General features: G+C 47.8%; 1 protein-coding gene across 3 annotated transcripts in view; it reads right to left on the reverse strand.

Moving 5' to 3' along the window:
* Rap1gap2 (RAP1 GTPase activating protein 2) overlaps nt 1-16,134 on the reverse strand; it is a 217,125-nt gene extending 200,991 nt beyond the window's left edge. For all 3 annotated transcript variants that reach the window (XR_005489831.1, XM_039086002.1, XM_017597289.1), the window contains exons 1-2: nt 15,719-16,134; nt 3,701-3,817 (exon numbers count right to left, since the gene is read on the reverse strand). Coding sequence is in view for 2 of the 3 variants with exons in the window: in XM_039086002.1 (XP_038941930.1) it covers nt 3,701-3,817; nt 15,719-15,876 (275 nt within the window). In the remaining variant the exon portion in view is untranslated. The remainder of the gene's footprint in view (nt 1-3,700; nt 3,818-15,718) is intronic.
* Between the last annotated feature and the right edge of the window lie 1,554 nt (nt 16,135-17,688).

Here is a 17,688-nt window from a genome sequence, read left to right on the forward strand (position 1 = left end):
GAACTCAAGCACTCAGATACCAGGACCATGGGCAAGGCTAAGTGACCAAAGGTAGGAAACATAGACAGTGTGGCAGAGTGATGAGCCCCATCCCAGGTGGGACAAGGCAAGAAGGAACAAGATTCCATTGGCTACTCAGAATAGGTGTCTCAGACTAACACACAGCTTTAACCTTATGAATGTTTCTGGAATTTTCCATATGCCACTTTCAGATTGCTCTTAACTACGGGTAAGTGAAACTATTGGAAGTTAAACCTCAGGTAAGAGGGGCTCACTTGCTAGCTTTGCACCTACACTCCAGCATCCAGGACAGCATGGGTCCCATTGATGTCACCTTGCCTACTGAGATGATGCCTAGGATCCTGCTGTCAGCAACGCCATCCACATCCACCCACAACCATCTGAGAAGCACCCACGACCACGATGAACAGAACTCCAGTAACAGCAGCCCACTCACCTGCCTCCTTAGCTGCTGTCCCCCTGCCCATGTTCCTCTGTGTCACCTGAAAGGCTCTTACGGGAAATGAGAATACTCTCTTCCAGAAACGAACATCCCTTGTCTCACACTTCACCACCCCGAGTGCAATTTCTAGCCTAGAAAACTAATCAGATAAACAATCTTTCCCAGGCAGGGTGGGTTCTCAGGGAATTCATTCAATAATGATAATCATCCAATTCTTCCCTAAGTTTCCCCAAGCCAATTTCTTTAATAACAAGTCTCTTTTGAAACTTGAATGAGGACCGATATTCACCCCATTAATGTGAAGTTCCTCTGTGGCACCATTTCCCCTCTTTGCAGAGGTAGACATCGCCCTCCTACCCTCCAGCCTTTGGGTGTGTGCCTTGCACAAGAGAGCCGATGAGCACAGAGGTCACCAGCACTTTCTCTCACCGCTGTTATTGACACCTAGGTTTCAGCTCTTCACTGAGGAGAGCAGTGCCCAGATCAACGCCTTGCTCTAGAGACTCGATCAGTTCATTCCCACACAGCAATTAAAGGACGCACAGTAAACACAAACAACAATAAACAAAAAATGCCTGAATTCTGGCTCTTGGGGAGACTGAGGCAGGAGACTTAGGCATCCTAGGCTGGCCTAAACCTAGGCTACAAAATGAGATCCTGTCTCAACACTAAAGAACTCAATAATAGAGCTGATGAGATATGGTTCAGCTGGCAGAGTGCTTGCCTGGCATGTGCAAAGACCTGGTGGGATCCCAAACACTACACAAATCGGGCATTTCTTGAGGATAAGTGTTCAGTAAGGTTCATGGTAATCTGAGCACTGGGAAGGTGGAGGGAGGAGGAGTTCAAGGTAATCACATGCTACTTACTGAATTTGAGGCCAGCCTGGACTCCATGAGATCCTGTCTCAAAGAAAACAATAATAACAGCAAACAATATTCTATCACGTAAGTAACTGTGGCCACTGATCTACAGCATACTCCTCCTCAAGTCCCCTGAGCTGAACAAGTCTGAGGGTGAAATCTGAAATTATTTCAAATTGTTCTGTCTCATTGTGTGGTTGCCTTCCCCCTCCAAGGAGCCTGCCTGTCTTGCTCCTGTGACCCTGAAGCATCCTTTTCTCTAACTCCAAGCGCAGAGCAGTTCCATTCACCTCGGATCGCCTGGCAGGAATCCTGTCTGCCAGCTCCCTGCTTAACAGTTTTGGGATGCCTCCTTAGTCTCAGAGTTCACCTCCTACCAGCTTCCCCATGAGTTCAGAGCCAATTTTATGTTCGTGTATGAATCACTCGCTAGCTATTGAGTGAGCTCCTTCCTTGGGCCACTTGTGGTGCTAGGATACAGAGAAGAAAAAGTGGGAAGGTCCCTGTCCTCCACCCCAGAGAGTTTCCGATGCAGTAAGGATGAATACCGGGATGGACAGACCAATTAGACATGTCACCCCAAAGCAAGAGCTTGGAAGAAAAGAAAATACTCCACATTGTGTCAGATGACAGTTGTCTTGCGAGGGGGACTTGAAAATACTCTGAAACTAAATCACAGTGTGTCCTTCATGACCACATCTTGTTAGAATGGCAGCTCCCCATGTCAGTCCCAGGAGACTCCCTCTTCAGAAGCAGTCACAATCACACACTTGGATTTCAGGGTAGAAGCTGATTTTTTTAATGTATGTGAGTGTTTTATCAGCATGTATGTCTGTGCACCACATGATTGCCTGGTGACACAGATGTGTGAAGAGGACATCAGATCCACTGGAGTTACTGGTCAGCCATCATGTGGGGGCTGAGAATTGAACCTGGGTCTCTGGAAGAGCAGCCTGCTCTTAAACATGGAGCCATCGCTCCAACCCTATTTTCTATTATTGTAAAGCTTTGTGGGTTTTTAGGGGAAGGAGCTCAGGATTTAAGAGAACCTCCAGAGGTCCTGGTTCAATTCCCATCTCCCACATGGTGGCTCACGACCATCTCTAACTATAGTCTATAACTGTAGTCCCATGGGATCCAACGTCCTCTTCTGGTGTGCAGGCATATATGGAGACAAAATATCCAAATACATAAGATATGTTAATGAAGAAATCTTAAGAAAAGTAGATTTTGCGGGGTTGGGGATTTAGGTCAGTGGTAGAGCACTTGCCTAGCAAACGCAAGGCCCTGGGTTCAGTCCCCAGCTCCGAAAAAAAGAAAAGAAAAAAAAAGAAAGAAAAGTAGATTTTGTGTGTATGTATGTATACATGTGTGTGTGTCACAGTGTGTGTAGTGTGTGTGTATTGTAGTATATGTGTACAGTTTGTGTACAGTGTGTGTGTATGTAGTGTGTATGTGTGTAGTGTGTGTGTACAGTATATATGTGTACAATGTGTGTATGTACTGTGTGTCTGTGTGTGCGCGCGCGCGCGCGTGCGTCTAAGGAGGGTATAAATATCACATCCTCCTAGAACTGGAGTTTCAAGCAGTGTGAGATACCTGCTGTGGTAGCAAGGAACCACACTCAGGTCCTCTGCAAGAATAGTACTCATTTTTAACCACTGAGCTATTTCTCCAGCCCCTTGACTTTTTATTTTAAGACAGGGTCTCACTGAGCTGTACTCGCATGCAGCCATGTGCATGGGGAAATCACAAGACAACCCTCAGGAGTCAGTTTGCTCCTCCCACTTTGGTTCAGGGATCAAACTCGGATCATCAGCCTAGTATAACAAGTGCTTTTTTTTTACCCACTGAGCCGTCCTGCAAACCCCATCCTCTCTTCTAAGGAACCAGCGGATCTGCAAGTCTGAGAAATCTCCACTGGCATCACATTCTGAAAATTTGGAATATCCTGAAAGGAAGGGAATAAATATGGACCCATTTTACAGAAGAGAAAGCAGAGAAGCAGAGGCAGTAAATTAATTCCACTCACTCTGTGCATCATTCCAGCTGATAAACTCTTTCCACTACCCCAGGAGACCCTGTCATCATGGAGGGTCAGATTTCCCACTGGGGATTTATAAACCAGCGTGGGCTAGCTGTAGAGGCAGCAGCAGGATGCATGAACCCATATGAAGAACAAGGAGAGGGCTGAGCACGGTAGCACATGCCTTTAATTCCAGAACTTAAGAGACAGAAGCAAGCAGATCTCTGCATGTTCAAGGCCAGCCTAATCCACATAGCAAGTTACAGGCCGGTCAGTGCTACACAGTGAGACTGTGTCTAGAAAAGAAATGAGTGGGTGGGAGAGGGAACAAGCAGAAGTTTCCTTTACCTGGAAGGGGACTCGAGGTCAGCTCTGCTGAGGATTCGGTGCTGCTGAGGACTGTAGAGCCACTGGAAAGCTGTCAGCGTTCTCTCTTCTATTCGGAACCGCCCTTCCTGTATGTACCTGTGGCAAACACCGGCAGGTTAGGAGCAGGCTCTGCTAAGCTCGCTCCTTTAGACAGGAGACACCTATACCCACACAACCCTGTCCATCTGCCAGAAAAGCCCCATCTGCACAGGCCACAGTAAATGGCTCTGGTGAGGAAGGAGTAAAGAGGAGCAAGTCGTAACTCAATCAGTAGAAAATCTCCCTCATAGTTGGAGAAGTGGGGAAGTGTCACTTGGAAGTGATGAGGCTCCTGTCACTGAATGTATATAACCAAATATCAAGCATCAGAAAAAGGTCTATCCTATAATACCACAGGGCTAAGGGTGTGTGTGTGCGTGCATGTGTGTGTGTGTGTGTGTGTGTGTGTGTGTGTGTGTCCATGCACACATCTGTGCATGTGTATACCCTGACTCACACATGCATATGTGGAGACCAATGGTGTATGTCCACCTTATATTTGAAACAGGGTACCTTACGGGACCTGGAGCTCTCCAATTGGCTAGACTGGCTGGCCAAAGAGCCCACCACCACCACTCGTCCTAGGGATCCACCTGTTTCCACATCCTCCAGCTCTGGGGTTACAGGAGCAGCGGGGATCCAAACTCTGTAAGTGCTCCGGCAGCAAACGCTTCCCCACTGGGCCATCTCCTCAGCCTAACAGCCTCTGCTCCCACATGGAACAGACTGCCTGGAGTGTCCATCACGTCAGTGTCAAAGCCGAACCTGCCACGCCCTGTCCAGGCTCTCTCAGGGTTTCAGCTGCCCTGGAAAGACGGAAGGCGGGCTGGGGAGACGGCTCAGCGGTTAGGAGCACCGACTGCTCCTCCAGAGGTCCTGAGTTCAAATCCCAGCAACCACATGGTGGCTCACAACCATCTGTAATGGGATCCTATGCCCTCTTCTGGTGTGTCTGATGACAGCGACAGTGTACTCACTTAAATAACATAAATCTTAAAAAAGAAAGAAAGATGGAAGAAGCAAAAGTGAACACAGAGGGGGGTCTTTCTCCTACTCCGCCAACCCTTCCTTAGAACCATGCATCCATTCATTAACGCAACATACATTGAATGCTTTACAACCTCTCCAATGCCGCACCCTTGACTACAGGTCCTCATGTTGTGGTGACCCCAGCCATGAATTACTTAATTCTTCATAACTATAATTTTGCTACTGTTATGAATCGTGATGTAAATATCTGATATGCAGATTGTCTTAGGTGACTCCTGTGAAAGGGTCATTTCACACACACACACACACACACACACACACACACACACACACACACAGTTGTGGCCCACAGGTTAAGAACCAATGCTTTAGAGGATGAAGCAAAGCAAAGTCCCTTTCCCTCCAGGGCTCTCGGGCCCGTGAAAAAGCATCCAAAAATCACAGAAATAAATATTGTGATCTAAACATAATCTGCACTCCTGCCATCCCAGCACTCGGGAGGCAGAGGCAAGAGGGTCACCACAAGTTCAAGGACAGCCTCATCTATATATTGAGTCCAGGTCAGCCAAGGCTACATAGTGTGATCCTGTCTCAAAATGCCAAAAAATTAATTAAGCAAGCGGCCAATCACTCATTACTACAGCATTCTACTGTACTGCCATGAGAGAGCCAATTATCATCGGCCCTCCGAAAAAACCTGATACCTGTTTCATTCTAAATGCATTTCCCCATTAACTAGGGGTTGTTCCTCTGGAGACATCATCTACAGAGAAGTGCAGACCAGAATAGTTGTAGGATGTTAATATAGCAAAAGGTTGGTGCTGAAAAGAGGGCTCAGAAGCTAAGAGCACGCGTTTCTCTTTCAGAGAACCCAGGCCAGATTCCCAGCACGCATATGGCAGTTAACAGCAGTTAACTCCAATCGCCGAGGGTACAGAGCCATCTTCTGGCCTCTACAGGTACTGCATGCACATGGTGCACAGACATACATGCAGGCAAAAATATGCATGCACACAAAATAAAAATAAATATTTTTTAAGAACACACCAGAAGACTAAGGACTGAATCCACTCACCCACTGCCAATAGGGACTAGTTAAAAATAAACTATGGTGTGTCTGTACAGTAAAGCCATGTGAGCTGTTAAAAAAAAGAAAGAAAGAAAGCTTAAATGAGGTTATTCATGCATGCTATCATACCATTTCCAAGATTCATTGCTAGGAGAGGGGAGGGGGAATCACGTGCAGAGCATTAGGGGTATTTGATGTTAAGAGATTTGCTTATCTTAAATATACAAACTCTGAAGACATAGAATGTAATAAAAGTTATTTCCTGGAGTGGGTGTGGGCTAGGGTGGGTGAGGTCATGGGAAAGTGATCCTATATCAATAACGTCTCAGAAGGGAGAGCTATTTCCCATCCTTAAAAAGTGTGCGTGGGGGTTGGGGATTTAGCTCAGCGGTAGAGTGCTTCCCTAGCAAGCGCAAGGCCCTGGGTTTGATCCCCAGCTCCGAAAATAAAGAAAAGAAAAAAAAAAAGTGCATGTGTGTGCGTAGCATGTGTGTGCATGTGCGTGTGTGTCTATGTGTGTGTCTGTTTGTGTGTCTCTATGTGTGAGTGTGTGTGTGAGTGTGTGTGTGTGTATGAGTGTGTGTGTGTGTGTGTGTGTGTTCACAACTGGGCAAAGTGCTATGGGGTGAATACTGTGCAGCTGCTATTACTCAGAAGCCCAGACCATCTGCTCCGAGAAAGAATTTTCTAGGGACAACCTGGGGGTGCAGGTGGAGCTGAGCTCCAAGACCAAGGAGAGCTGTCCTATTCTGCTCAGGGAGCTTGTGGCCTCAGTGACGAGTATCGACTTCTTACTGTCCCACAGTACAGAATCATGGCACTATATCTGGCAAAGGTCTCTTCCTGGTTGGCAAATGGCCTCTTTCCCATTGTACCATCCTACAGCAGTGAGAAAGTCCCATCCCTAATGCTTCTCTCTCGACAACAGAGTCTCAGGCCATCAAGATGGCTCGCTAGGTAAAGTAGCTTGCTACACAAACCTGAGATCTGCGTTCAATCCCTGGAACCCATGTAAAGACAGTAGGAAAGAACCAACTCTGCAAAGTTGTCCTTGGACCTACAACATGTGTGTCATGGCATGTGAGGGTTCGTGCAAGCATCCACACGTGCATGTTCTGGAGTGCGCTCAAGCTCATGCACGAGTGCACACACAAATACACACACACACACACACACACACACACACACACACAATTACAATTTTTTAAGTTAAAAAAAAAAGCTGGGCCTGGTGTTGCATGCTTTTAATCCAGCATCAGAAGGCAGACAGCAAGTAGATCAAGGCCAGACTGGTTTAGAGTAGGTCCCACCCAGGGCTACACAGAGAAAGTATGTCTCCAAAACCAGAAACCACCACCACCAACAGCAACAACAAAGACAGGAGCTCATATACCCCAGGCTGGCCTCAAACCCACTAAGTATCTGGGGAAGACCTTAAACTTCTGATCGTCCTACCTCCACTTCCCAATACATAGAATTACAGGTTTAGCCACCACAGCTGGTTTCAGGAGGTGTTGGGGTTTGAACCCAGGGCTTCATGCATGCTAAGCAAGCACTGTACCGACTGAGGCCCAGCCCCAGCTTCATGTCTCTCCTTATAAGGACATTAATCCCACTCATAAGGGCTCCAGTTAATCCCTCCCACAGCACTCACCCACCTGCTTTCTCCCTCACTCTGGGCAGGTGGGCTTTTAACCTGTGAATCTGGGGGACACAGACACCCAGTCTATGGCAAGGACTTGCAAGGAGAGAGGACAGAGTAGTGATGTAAGAGCGTCAGCAGAGAGATGTGCTAGGACAAAGCTAGAGACAGAAGAGCAAAGGGCTGCCATTGCTCCTGTGTTCTCCCAAACAGAGCTTCTGGCCTACACTGTCTTCCCCATCATCCAGTGGGCTTTCAGGAAGTCTTAGCTGCTGGGTGGAAATGGCCAGCTCAAAGAGCACCAGGGCCATGTCTCAGATAGGACAGTGCTGGAGTTGGACAGACAGCAGTAGGACTGGCCTTGAGCTAAGGAGGTAAGGTAGACCTGTTGCTGGGGTCGGCATGGGTAGGGTTCATTAAGGCTCCTGGTTTAGGCAGTTGGCTACGGTACTGTTCACTCCAGATGAGAGTAGCCTTGGGAAGGAAACCCATGACTTCTGCTCGAAGCATAAACTTTATTGTGTGTGACCTTCTTCCTGCCCCAAGATGATTCCCCTCCACCTTGCCTTAAATGCTGCCTCCTCCAGGAAGGCCACAATGAATTACATCTTATTTTGACACCAATTCTCTGCCTTCCCCCATCCTTAGACTCTTCAAATTGACCCAAAGTGTCATGCTTCTGCCAATCACACCAATAAGCTAAAATGAAGAGAACAGAGTGGCCGGGGAGAACTGTATTGGGAGCACTGTATGGAGAGCATTATATGCAGAGCATTGTGGGGAGAGCCCTGCATGGGGAGCACTGTATGGGGAACACTGTATGGGAAACACTGTATGGGAAGTCCTGTATGGGGAGCGTTATATGCGGTGCATTCTGTGGAGAACCCTGCATGGAGAGTACTTGTCTGGGGAGCACTCTCTGGGGAGCATTATGATGACTTTGGTGCTATTGGAGTATGAACCATATGACAATATTATGTTTTCCAAGAGTGAGTAATCTATTTTTAATATAAGACCTCTTCTGGCCACAGTGTCCTAGGTGGTAAAGACCAGAAACATCCCAAGAGGCTATCTATCTATTTGGTCTAATGGCTGTGTCAGATGAGGGTATAGGGCCCAGCACAGGCACAAGACCACTCCCCAGTTCCAGGCCACACATCAAGCTGTTCTTGATCCCCCTAGGCCTCAGGCTGAGAAGGGTCACTCAGCAGCCACCCTCCACTCTACCCCTCTGCTCACACATCTCTTCCCCTTCCTTGTGCCTGTCTTCTAGATGTATTGCTGGAAGGGACTGGCCTCCACTCAGCAAATCAGTTTTGAGGCACCCCAACCTGGGCCCCGGCTGCGAGTGAGGGATTTTCCTTGTGAGCTCCAGACTTCTCATGCTTACCATGAGCGCACCAGTATGCAGACTTTCAGGGATCATTGTGAACTCGTGGGGTGCATTTGGGGGTGTTTATTATGGTATTAGTTAGCTGTTTTTCAATACAGGTTTCTTTCTGTAGCCTTGGCTGTCCTAGAACTAGCTGTATAGACCAGGGAACTCATAGAGATCCTCCTGCCTCTGACTCCTGAGTGCTGGGACTAAAGCACACACTACCACCAGGCTTTTTTGTTTTTTTTAGTTTTGTTTTGTTTTTGTGTTTTGAGACAGCATCTCGTATGACCCAAGCTGATCTCCAGATGACTCCAGGCAGGCATTGAAGTTTTTATACCCTGGCCTCTTCCTTTAAAAGCTCTGGGCTTTCAGGCCGGACCCACCACCTCATCCCTCCTGTTTCTGTACCGGCCTCTCCTCTTGCTGTGTGCTGCATTCATACACACAGAGCCTGGGCCTTGATTCCTTTGTTTAATTCATCTGGTTTCTCAAACATACCCTGCCTCTCCTTACCTGGGAGCGCCTCTAACTGAACTACACACCCTCCATGTTTGCCTTTGAATCTGTGCCCAGTCTCCCAGCCAGAGTCCAAGTCAGAACTAAGATTCTGGGAGGTGTTACCTAACCTGGTTCACAGCATTGTGATGGCTCAGCCTGCCCAAGATTGAATTATTTACAACATGCTTCTCAGTGTCCCCACTGGAGTGTGATCCAGCTCTGGAGTCCTGCAACATGTCTTCCCACTCCCCACGGCCTGATGCTCAAGTCAGCCTGCTGTAAAAATCACAGTAACAAAGGTAGTCAGCTCATCTCTGCCTTGGGATGCTCTGCCACAGACGATCTTCATTAATGAATTCAATTTATGTACTTAGGAAATGTGTTTGCCAAACTGGGTCTTATGGAATACAAGAAAAAATCGACCATCCACAAATACCTTCCCAACCACCCTGCTGTGTGTCTGAAATTCCACTGAATAGTCCATACAAAAAAATTATCTACTGCCCAGGGCTTTGTTTTATCATCGCTTTCATTTTGGTTGTTGGATAGTAGGGTCACAGAGAAAACCCTATAAGTAAATAGACAGATAGGTTAATAAAATTAAACAATGGGCCAATACAAGGCAAGTAAAGGCTCTTGCTGCCAAGGTTGACAACCTCAGTACCCACATGGTGGAAAGACAGAAAAGACTCCTATCAAGTGGCACATATGTACCCTCCTCATAAATGTATTAAATTTAATTAATTAATTAATCAATTTAAAACCTTTTAGTAAGAGCTAGTGTCTTGAGCTGGAGAGATGGCTCAGTGGTTGAGAGCACTGACTGCTCTCCCAGAGGTCCTGAGTTCAAATCCCAACAACCACATAGTGGCTCACAACCATCCGTAATGAGATCTGATGCCCTCTTCTGGTGTGTCTGAGGACAGCTGCTATAGTGTACTTACATATAATAAATAAATAAATCTTTTTTTTTTTAAAGAACAACTAGTGCCTTTAGCCTTGGAAGAACTGAGGCCAAGACCTGGTGCTATGGTCTGAACATGTCTCCTTAAATTCCTAGGTTGAATCCTAACTTCAGGGGTTTAATGTCAGAAGTTGAACCTTACAGCAAATAAGTCATTCATGAGGGCTCATGAGGAGTTAGTGACCTTCTGAAAGAGACCCCAGGGGGCTGGCTGCCCCGCTGCCACAGAAGACATAGTAATGAGGAAGTGGGCCTCCACCAGATACTAAATCAGTTGGTGCTTTGACCTTTGGCATCTTGGTCTGCAGGACTGTGAGAAATGTTTCCTGTGTATAACTTTATTACAGCAGCCTGAACAGATGAAGACACATGATGTAGCTAAGTGACATTTGGATGGCCATGCAGGTGACCCCTAGAAGGGGTCAGGAAGACATCATACACCTTTAAAATAACTGAGGAAACCAAGTTTCCCCACATCACAAGTAACTGGGTGCAGACCACAGAACTTGTGACAGGCCAGGATTCTAACTCCCAGGGCAGTACTCTTTCCAGAGCCCATTCCGCAATCGCCAAGCAAGCCTCGGTTAAGAGGCTTTCAACAAAAGTTGCGATGACCTGGGATTCCAGCAATCGTGAGATGCACCTTGTGAAGTCGGAACTGCACGCAGTGCAGCCTCCCAGAAGCTCCTCTAAGGAGGAGGGAAATGGTGTCAGGCCAGGAGATGCAGGGCCAGGAAGGCAGTCCCTGGAGTGAGTGAGCCGTGCCTGGAGCCATCACTCCCAGGGAAGGTCAGGAGAATAAATCAAAGTATTTTTGGTCTGGGTATTGGTTGGTTGGTTGGTTGGTTTGCCTTAATCACTTTGAATTCAGGGTTCTGTTTTCTTTTCTTTTCTCTTCTAAATGATATAATTAGAACTTGGGTCTGGGAGATGGGTCAGCAGGCAAATGCTCTAGCCACACAATCTAACATCCAGAGTTCAGTCACTTGGACCCATGTTAAGGACCGTTCCAAGAGTCTGTCCTCATCTTTAGCCTTGCCGGGGACAAGTCTCACTTGTTTCTGTGGCTACACTGTGCTAAGTTCTCCAGAATGGCTGGCCCACTGGTCGTCTTGTTCTTTCCTTCCTTCTCACCACAGGAGCCTCCTTTGACCTCCACATGAGCACTGTCCTTAAGGTCAATGTTCAGTTAAATAGCACGGCTGCAAGTGGAAGTTAAAAGGTTCCTTGTTAGGCTGGGCCTGGTAAGGTACACCTTTAATCTCAGCACTAGGCAGGCAGAGGCAGGCAGATCTCTGTGAGTTCAGGACTAGCTTAGTCTCCAGGGTGAGTTCCAGGACAGACACAACTACAGAGAAAAACCCTGCCTTGAAAAAGGAAGGAAGGAAGGAAGGAAGGAAGGAAGGAAGGAAGGAAGGAAGGAAGGAAGGAAGGAGGGAGGGAGGGAGGGAGGGAGGGAGGGAAGGAAGGAAGGAAAGAGAAAAGAGAGAGGAAAGAAGAAAGTTCCTTGCTACCCGCAGCCACATTGCGGAGGGCTCTACAGAGCATGCCTGGCTTCTGCTTACCTGAACCCCAGAGCTACACACAAAACCATCAATGCTCAAGAACGTTCAGTGACTCCCATTGTTCAAATGAGATATGGATTCTGGCTGGGCATCAAGCCCAACTGCTGTCCCCTGGCTCCTGTGTCTCCATCCCTGCTCTTCTCTCCTCTTCCTAAATCTCCTCCCACCGCAATCCCAACAACCATGCTCACAAAAAACGTCTTGTACTTTCCAGATCGCATGTGTCTCCTTCTACCCTACCCCTACCATCACCTAGATGGCTTATAGATTCACTTGGCTATTTGTTTTAAACAGGACCTCACTATGTAATCCTAGATAGCCTGGGATCTGTTATCTAGACCAGGCTGACCTCAAACTCCTGGGAATCTGTCTGCCTCTGCCTCCCAAGTGCTGGGATTAAATGCATGGGTCACCATGCCAGGCCAAATGGTTCCTTATTCGAGATACGTGTTTGTTCATGTTCTTACGCATTATATTCTGCATGTTCACATACAAAGGCTGAAACTATACTCCTCATGCATACACCACACATAAACTTTTTTGTTTTGCTTTGTTTTTCAAGACAGGGTTTCTCTGTGTAACCATGGCTGTCCTGAAACTCACTCTGTAAACCAAGCTGGCCTCAAACTCTTAGATCCTCCTGCCTCTGCCTCCTCCTGAGTGCTGGAATTAAAGGCATGTGCCACCACGACCACACAAGCACCAATTTTAATTTAAGAAGAGCACAGCCTTAGACGTAAGGACTAGAATTATAAAACCCTTAAGAAGTAAACATGAAGCTTCCTGACCTTGAGGCAAGGATGGTGGAATACACGCATAATCTCAGAGCAGGGGTGGTAAGAACAGGAAAAGCTGGAGTCCAAGAAACTTTGTCTCTGGGCTAAAGAGACGGCTCACCAGTTGAGATCACTGTTGATCACAGATTCTATTCCCAGCACTGCTATGATGACTCAGAATCAAATGTAACTCTGGTTCTAGGGAATTTGACCCCTACCTCTGACCAGGTTCACACACGGTGCAAATATGCAGGCAAAACATTCATACAAATAAAACTTTAAAGAATTTAAAGGAACCTTGTCTCAAAAAAGCCATGATGGCTCATGCCTTTAATCCCAGGTTTCTGGAGGCAAAGAAAGGTGGATCTCTATGAATTCAAGGCCAGCCAGGTCTACACAGTGAGTTTCAGGACATCTTGGGCTACATAGTGAGACCCTTTCTCAACACACACACACACACACACACACACACACACACACACACACACACACACAACCTTCATTTTTTTAAATTAATGACAGTAAAAACTGAAGAAAATTAATAAATTGGGCATCATCAAAATCTAAATCTAAGGCTACAGAGAGGTCCTAAGTTCAATTCCCAGCAACCAAGGTTATTCACAGAATATGAGTTCCTGATGCCCTCTTCTGCATGCAAGCGTACATGCAGATATAGCACTCATATACATTAAATAAATAAACAAAATAAGCTAAAGCCTTTAGGGCTGGAGAGATTGGTTACATAGGTAAAGTGCTTGGACACAGATGTAAGGACCTGAGTTCAAATCCTGAGCACCCATGTAAAAAGCAGAACTGGGAAGACTTAGACAGGGGGATAACCAGTCTAGCCAATGGATAAGGTCCAGTTTTCACAAGAGATGCTGTCAAAAAATAAAGAGAAGTGATTGAAGCAGACGTTTAATATTGATGTGTGTGTGTCAGTCTGTCTGTCTATCCGTCCTTTATACTACAAAGGATATGGACAAGAAAGAAAAGAAAACAAGGCTTGGTGACACACCTAATAGTCTCAGCTACTGAGGAGGCTGAAGCAGGAGAGTCTTTTGAGCCCTTGTGGTTCAAGGACAGCCTACACAGTGAAGAGAATCGGGAGTTCAAGAACAGCCTTAGATGCCTAGCGAGTGGTAGGCCTGCCTGAGCTTCAACAGACCCTGTCCAGATGAGAGGCTGACTCAGAAAGTGCTTGTCACACATCACTTTGCTCCCTGGAGCCCACATTAAAAAGCCTATCACATAATCCCAGTTCCAGGGAGGCAGAGGCAGGCAGGTCCTTGAGGCTCACTGACCTGCCAGTTAAGCACATTCAGTGAGCTACCCTGTGTCAAAAAGCAAGTTAAGGGCCTGAGATCCTCCATTCTGGGGGATCCAACACCCTCTTCTGGTTTCTGTGAGCCTCGGTTTTGCACATGGTACATAGGCATGCATGCAGGCAAGACACCCACACACATAAAATAAAAATAAATAAATCCAAAAAATACTTCTGGAAAGTAGGGTGAGCAGTGCCTGAGAAACAGCATCAGAGGTTGTCCTTGTGCTCAGGAGCCTCAGGCTTAAATGCACAACTGTACACACACATGTGCGCACAGTGAACAAACAGAAAAAAAAACAGGGGTGACAAGAACGATTATTTTGGTCAGGTGTATTGTCTAGCAGGTAAATGCACTTGCCACCAAGCCTAAAGACCTGAGTTCAATCACCAAGAGAGAATAGACTGCTGAAAGTTGTCCTCTGACCTCCACCCTGTGCCTCAGTGTACACATGCACAGACACACAGTAAATAAATGTAACAATAATTTTTAAGTGTGCACTGCAAAACAACTCTATACTATGTCAGTAGCGACCTCACAAGTGTTGTTTGCCTCTGTGTGTGTGTGTGTGTGTGTGTGTGTGTGTGTGTGTGTGTGTGTGTGTGATATGGACATGCAGATACCCAAGGAGATCAAAAGAGGGCGCCAGATTCCCTGGAGCTGGAATTACAGATGGTTTTGAGCCTTCTCAGTCCTCTTGACAATGTGAATTTGAATGCCTGACCAGACTGAAGTAGTGGGACAGTCCAAAAACTAAGCTAGCAAACAAACAAACAAACAAACAAACAAAGAGTAAAACACTTGAGCAAGACCTAGGCTCCAATCCTCACTTCAACACGTGTTTACTGTGTGGCCTTGAAGGTGTGCTGCTGTCTTCCTCTGAGTGAGTAATTGAGTCAGCGCAGTGCCTGAGCTCTGATTACTGCAGAACCATGGGAAGTGCTCTGAATATTGCTGTCATTGACCCTAAGACATAGAAGGAGTCCCACCAAACAGAGGCCAGGCCCTTGGCAGCCATGAGTATCCAGGCATAAGGATACAAGGGACGTGGTTCCTAGGGCCACCCGGTTCTGGCGACAGGGAAGGGGCTATAGCACCTAGGAAAACCCTCTCAGTCAGCAGTCTGGTAACCTGACACTTGACTGACTGATTTCCTAGTTAAGCTGTAGTGGGGGAAGGGGGAAGTGCCCGATCCACATTTGAATCCCTTCCCATTCCCAGACCTCCTAGGCCTACTCCATTGAGCCTTGTAGAGGTGAGCTGGGTCATCTCTTTGAAGAGAAGGGTGGGGCCATGGCTGGTGTCTGCTTGGGACTCAAGTTATAGACTGTACCTCGGGCATCGGGACTGAAGGTAAGCATGTACCCCCACGATTCAAATGGGAAAGCTGAGGTGGGTGAAGGCGAGGGAACCCCACCCGTGTGCCTGTGGAAGGGACTGTGGGCCCCTCCAAAGCTCCAAGTAACCCGCAGGGTCTGACTTTCCTTTGGATCTTGAAGTCCTCCTGCGGCGACCCCGCAACCCTGAGCCAGGTCCCCGCTGCTATCCCTGAGCATCCAGACGCTGGAATACCAGGGAGCATCGGTTTCGGGCCCGACTCTAAGAGCACCTAGGATGCTGCCTGGGGACGCTGAGTGGCTTTGAGCTAGCAGCTCAGCACCTCTGTTAACCCGGTCCTATGCCTCTCCGACCGACCGGAAAGAAACTTTGGGCTGGCGTCCCTGCTCCCGGGCCTCGCGGAGCCCACTCACCAGCGCACCAGCTGCCAGCGGTTCTCCCCCGGCGCCCGGCGGCCCGCCATGCCTTGTCCGGCCGCTCCCTGCGCTGCGGAGGCAGCTCCAGCTGCAGTAGGACCAGTGCCCAGCGCGCTGGCTGCCGCGGGGACACCGCGGGACCTGGTGGCACTCATCCTCCGGGCGGCCGTGCGCCCCACCCTCAGCCGATCCTCCGGGTCACCGCGCTTCTCTGCAGCAGCATGCGGACCGCCCTGTCTCCTTAGCCTCTTTCCAAGCCCATAGCCTCATCCTGCCGAATATCTTGAGTTTCTTTTGGAGCACAGAGTCTGGAGTTAGGTTCTCTGAGCCCTTTAGCCCCGCTGTGCTTTGCCCCTTTAAACAGTTTGTTCTACTTACCATAAACATTAGGTATTTTAAAAAAAAAAAAAAAAAAAAAACCTCTCTCACATGCCAAATATAAAAGTGATGTGCCCTGCGAGCGATTAAAATATTATAATACAGTGGTGATTAAAACAGTTCGATGCTATCAGCCAAACACCGTCCACCCTAGCCCAGCCCCACCCAAGCAGTCAACCTCCCATCCACCCCAGATTCTATTCGTTGCTGGAGAAGGGCAGAGACTAGCCTGGCTGACCTGGTCAGAAGAGCCAGGCAACCCAAACCTGGTTTAAAGGAGCTCAGTTAGAAATGTCTGTAGCCAGGCGCTGTAGTCTTTGTAATTCCAGGGCTCAGGAGGTAGAGGCAGAAAGGTCAGGAGTTCAAGGTCATCCTTATCTACCTAGCGGGGATAAAGGCCAGACCTGTAAAGGAAGGAACAACCGCAGTCCCGTCAGGGAGGAGGAGGAGGGAATGCTTACAGAGATTACACGCTCAGGGAGTCTCCCAATTCACCTGCTTCCTATTAGGACAAAATCTGTTTCCCTTTGTTGTGTATTTCTCAAACAGTGTCTTGTTATATGGGCTAGGCTGCTCTCAAACTCTTGGCAATCCTCCTGCCTCATCCTCCAAGTGCTGGGATTTCAAGAGTGCACCATCACACTGGGAAACCCTTTGGCTTTACAGGAGAGAAACCATACAGATGGAAGGTACAAAGTCTGGTTCCCCGTGAGATCCTGGCTCTAACCTTTCTTGTACAGACATGCTTTGTAGAGAGAGAAAACGGTCCATGTGGAGCAGAGAGAATGGAGTTGAGCGGTTCTTGCCTTGCACATGCATCGCCAGCTCTCCGGAGGCAGGGCACACCTATAACCCCAGCGTCCAGGCAGTGGAGGCAGGAGGCTCAGGAATCCAAGGCCATCCTCAGCTATAGCAAGGTCTAAGGTGAAACCAGCCTGGGATAGACCAAGAGGGGAACAAGGGAGAGGGAGGAAGGGAGAGGAGGAGAAAGAGAGGAAGAGGAGGAGGAGGAGGAGGAAGAAGAGGAGGAGGAGGAGGAGGAGGAGGAAGAGGAGGAGGAGGAAGAGGAAGAGGAGGAGGAGGCAGAATAAGAGGAGGAGGAGAGAGATTTCCAGGGAAAGATGTGTATAATGGCTCATGCCTTTAATCTCAAACTCAGAAGGCAGAGACAGGGGTATCCCTGTGAGTTCAAGACCAGCCTGGTTTATATAGTGAGACCCTATTTCAAACAAACAAAAAGTTTTCCAGGGACTGACCTGCTACTGACCTTTGCCATTTTGTCCATAGGTTCCACCTCCCCTATACATTAAAAACCAAGATTACAAACGTGGGCTCACTGACATGCATCTGCACTCCTGGGTACCTAGAAAACTGAGACAGAATAGCTTAAGCCCAGAACTTCAAAGCCAGCCTGGAACTATATTAAAAGGGTTTTTTTTCTTAATACCAAGATTCCACAAATCCTAAGGATCCCCACCCAGGATTCCCTCAGCATCTCAGGTGGCAGGAAGATCCGCACATCCATGTGTCAGCACTGCAGGAACATCATACAAGGGGAAGGAGGAAAGAGAAACAGACACAGTGGTTTG

Source organism: Rattus norvegicus, chromosome 10 (genome assembly GCF_036323735.1).
Source record: "Rattus norvegicus strain BN/NHsdMcwi chromosome 10, GRCr8, whole genome shotgun sequence".
Taxonomy (NCBI): domain Eukaryota; kingdom Metazoa; phylum Chordata; class Mammalia; order Rodentia; family Muridae; genus Rattus; species Rattus norvegicus.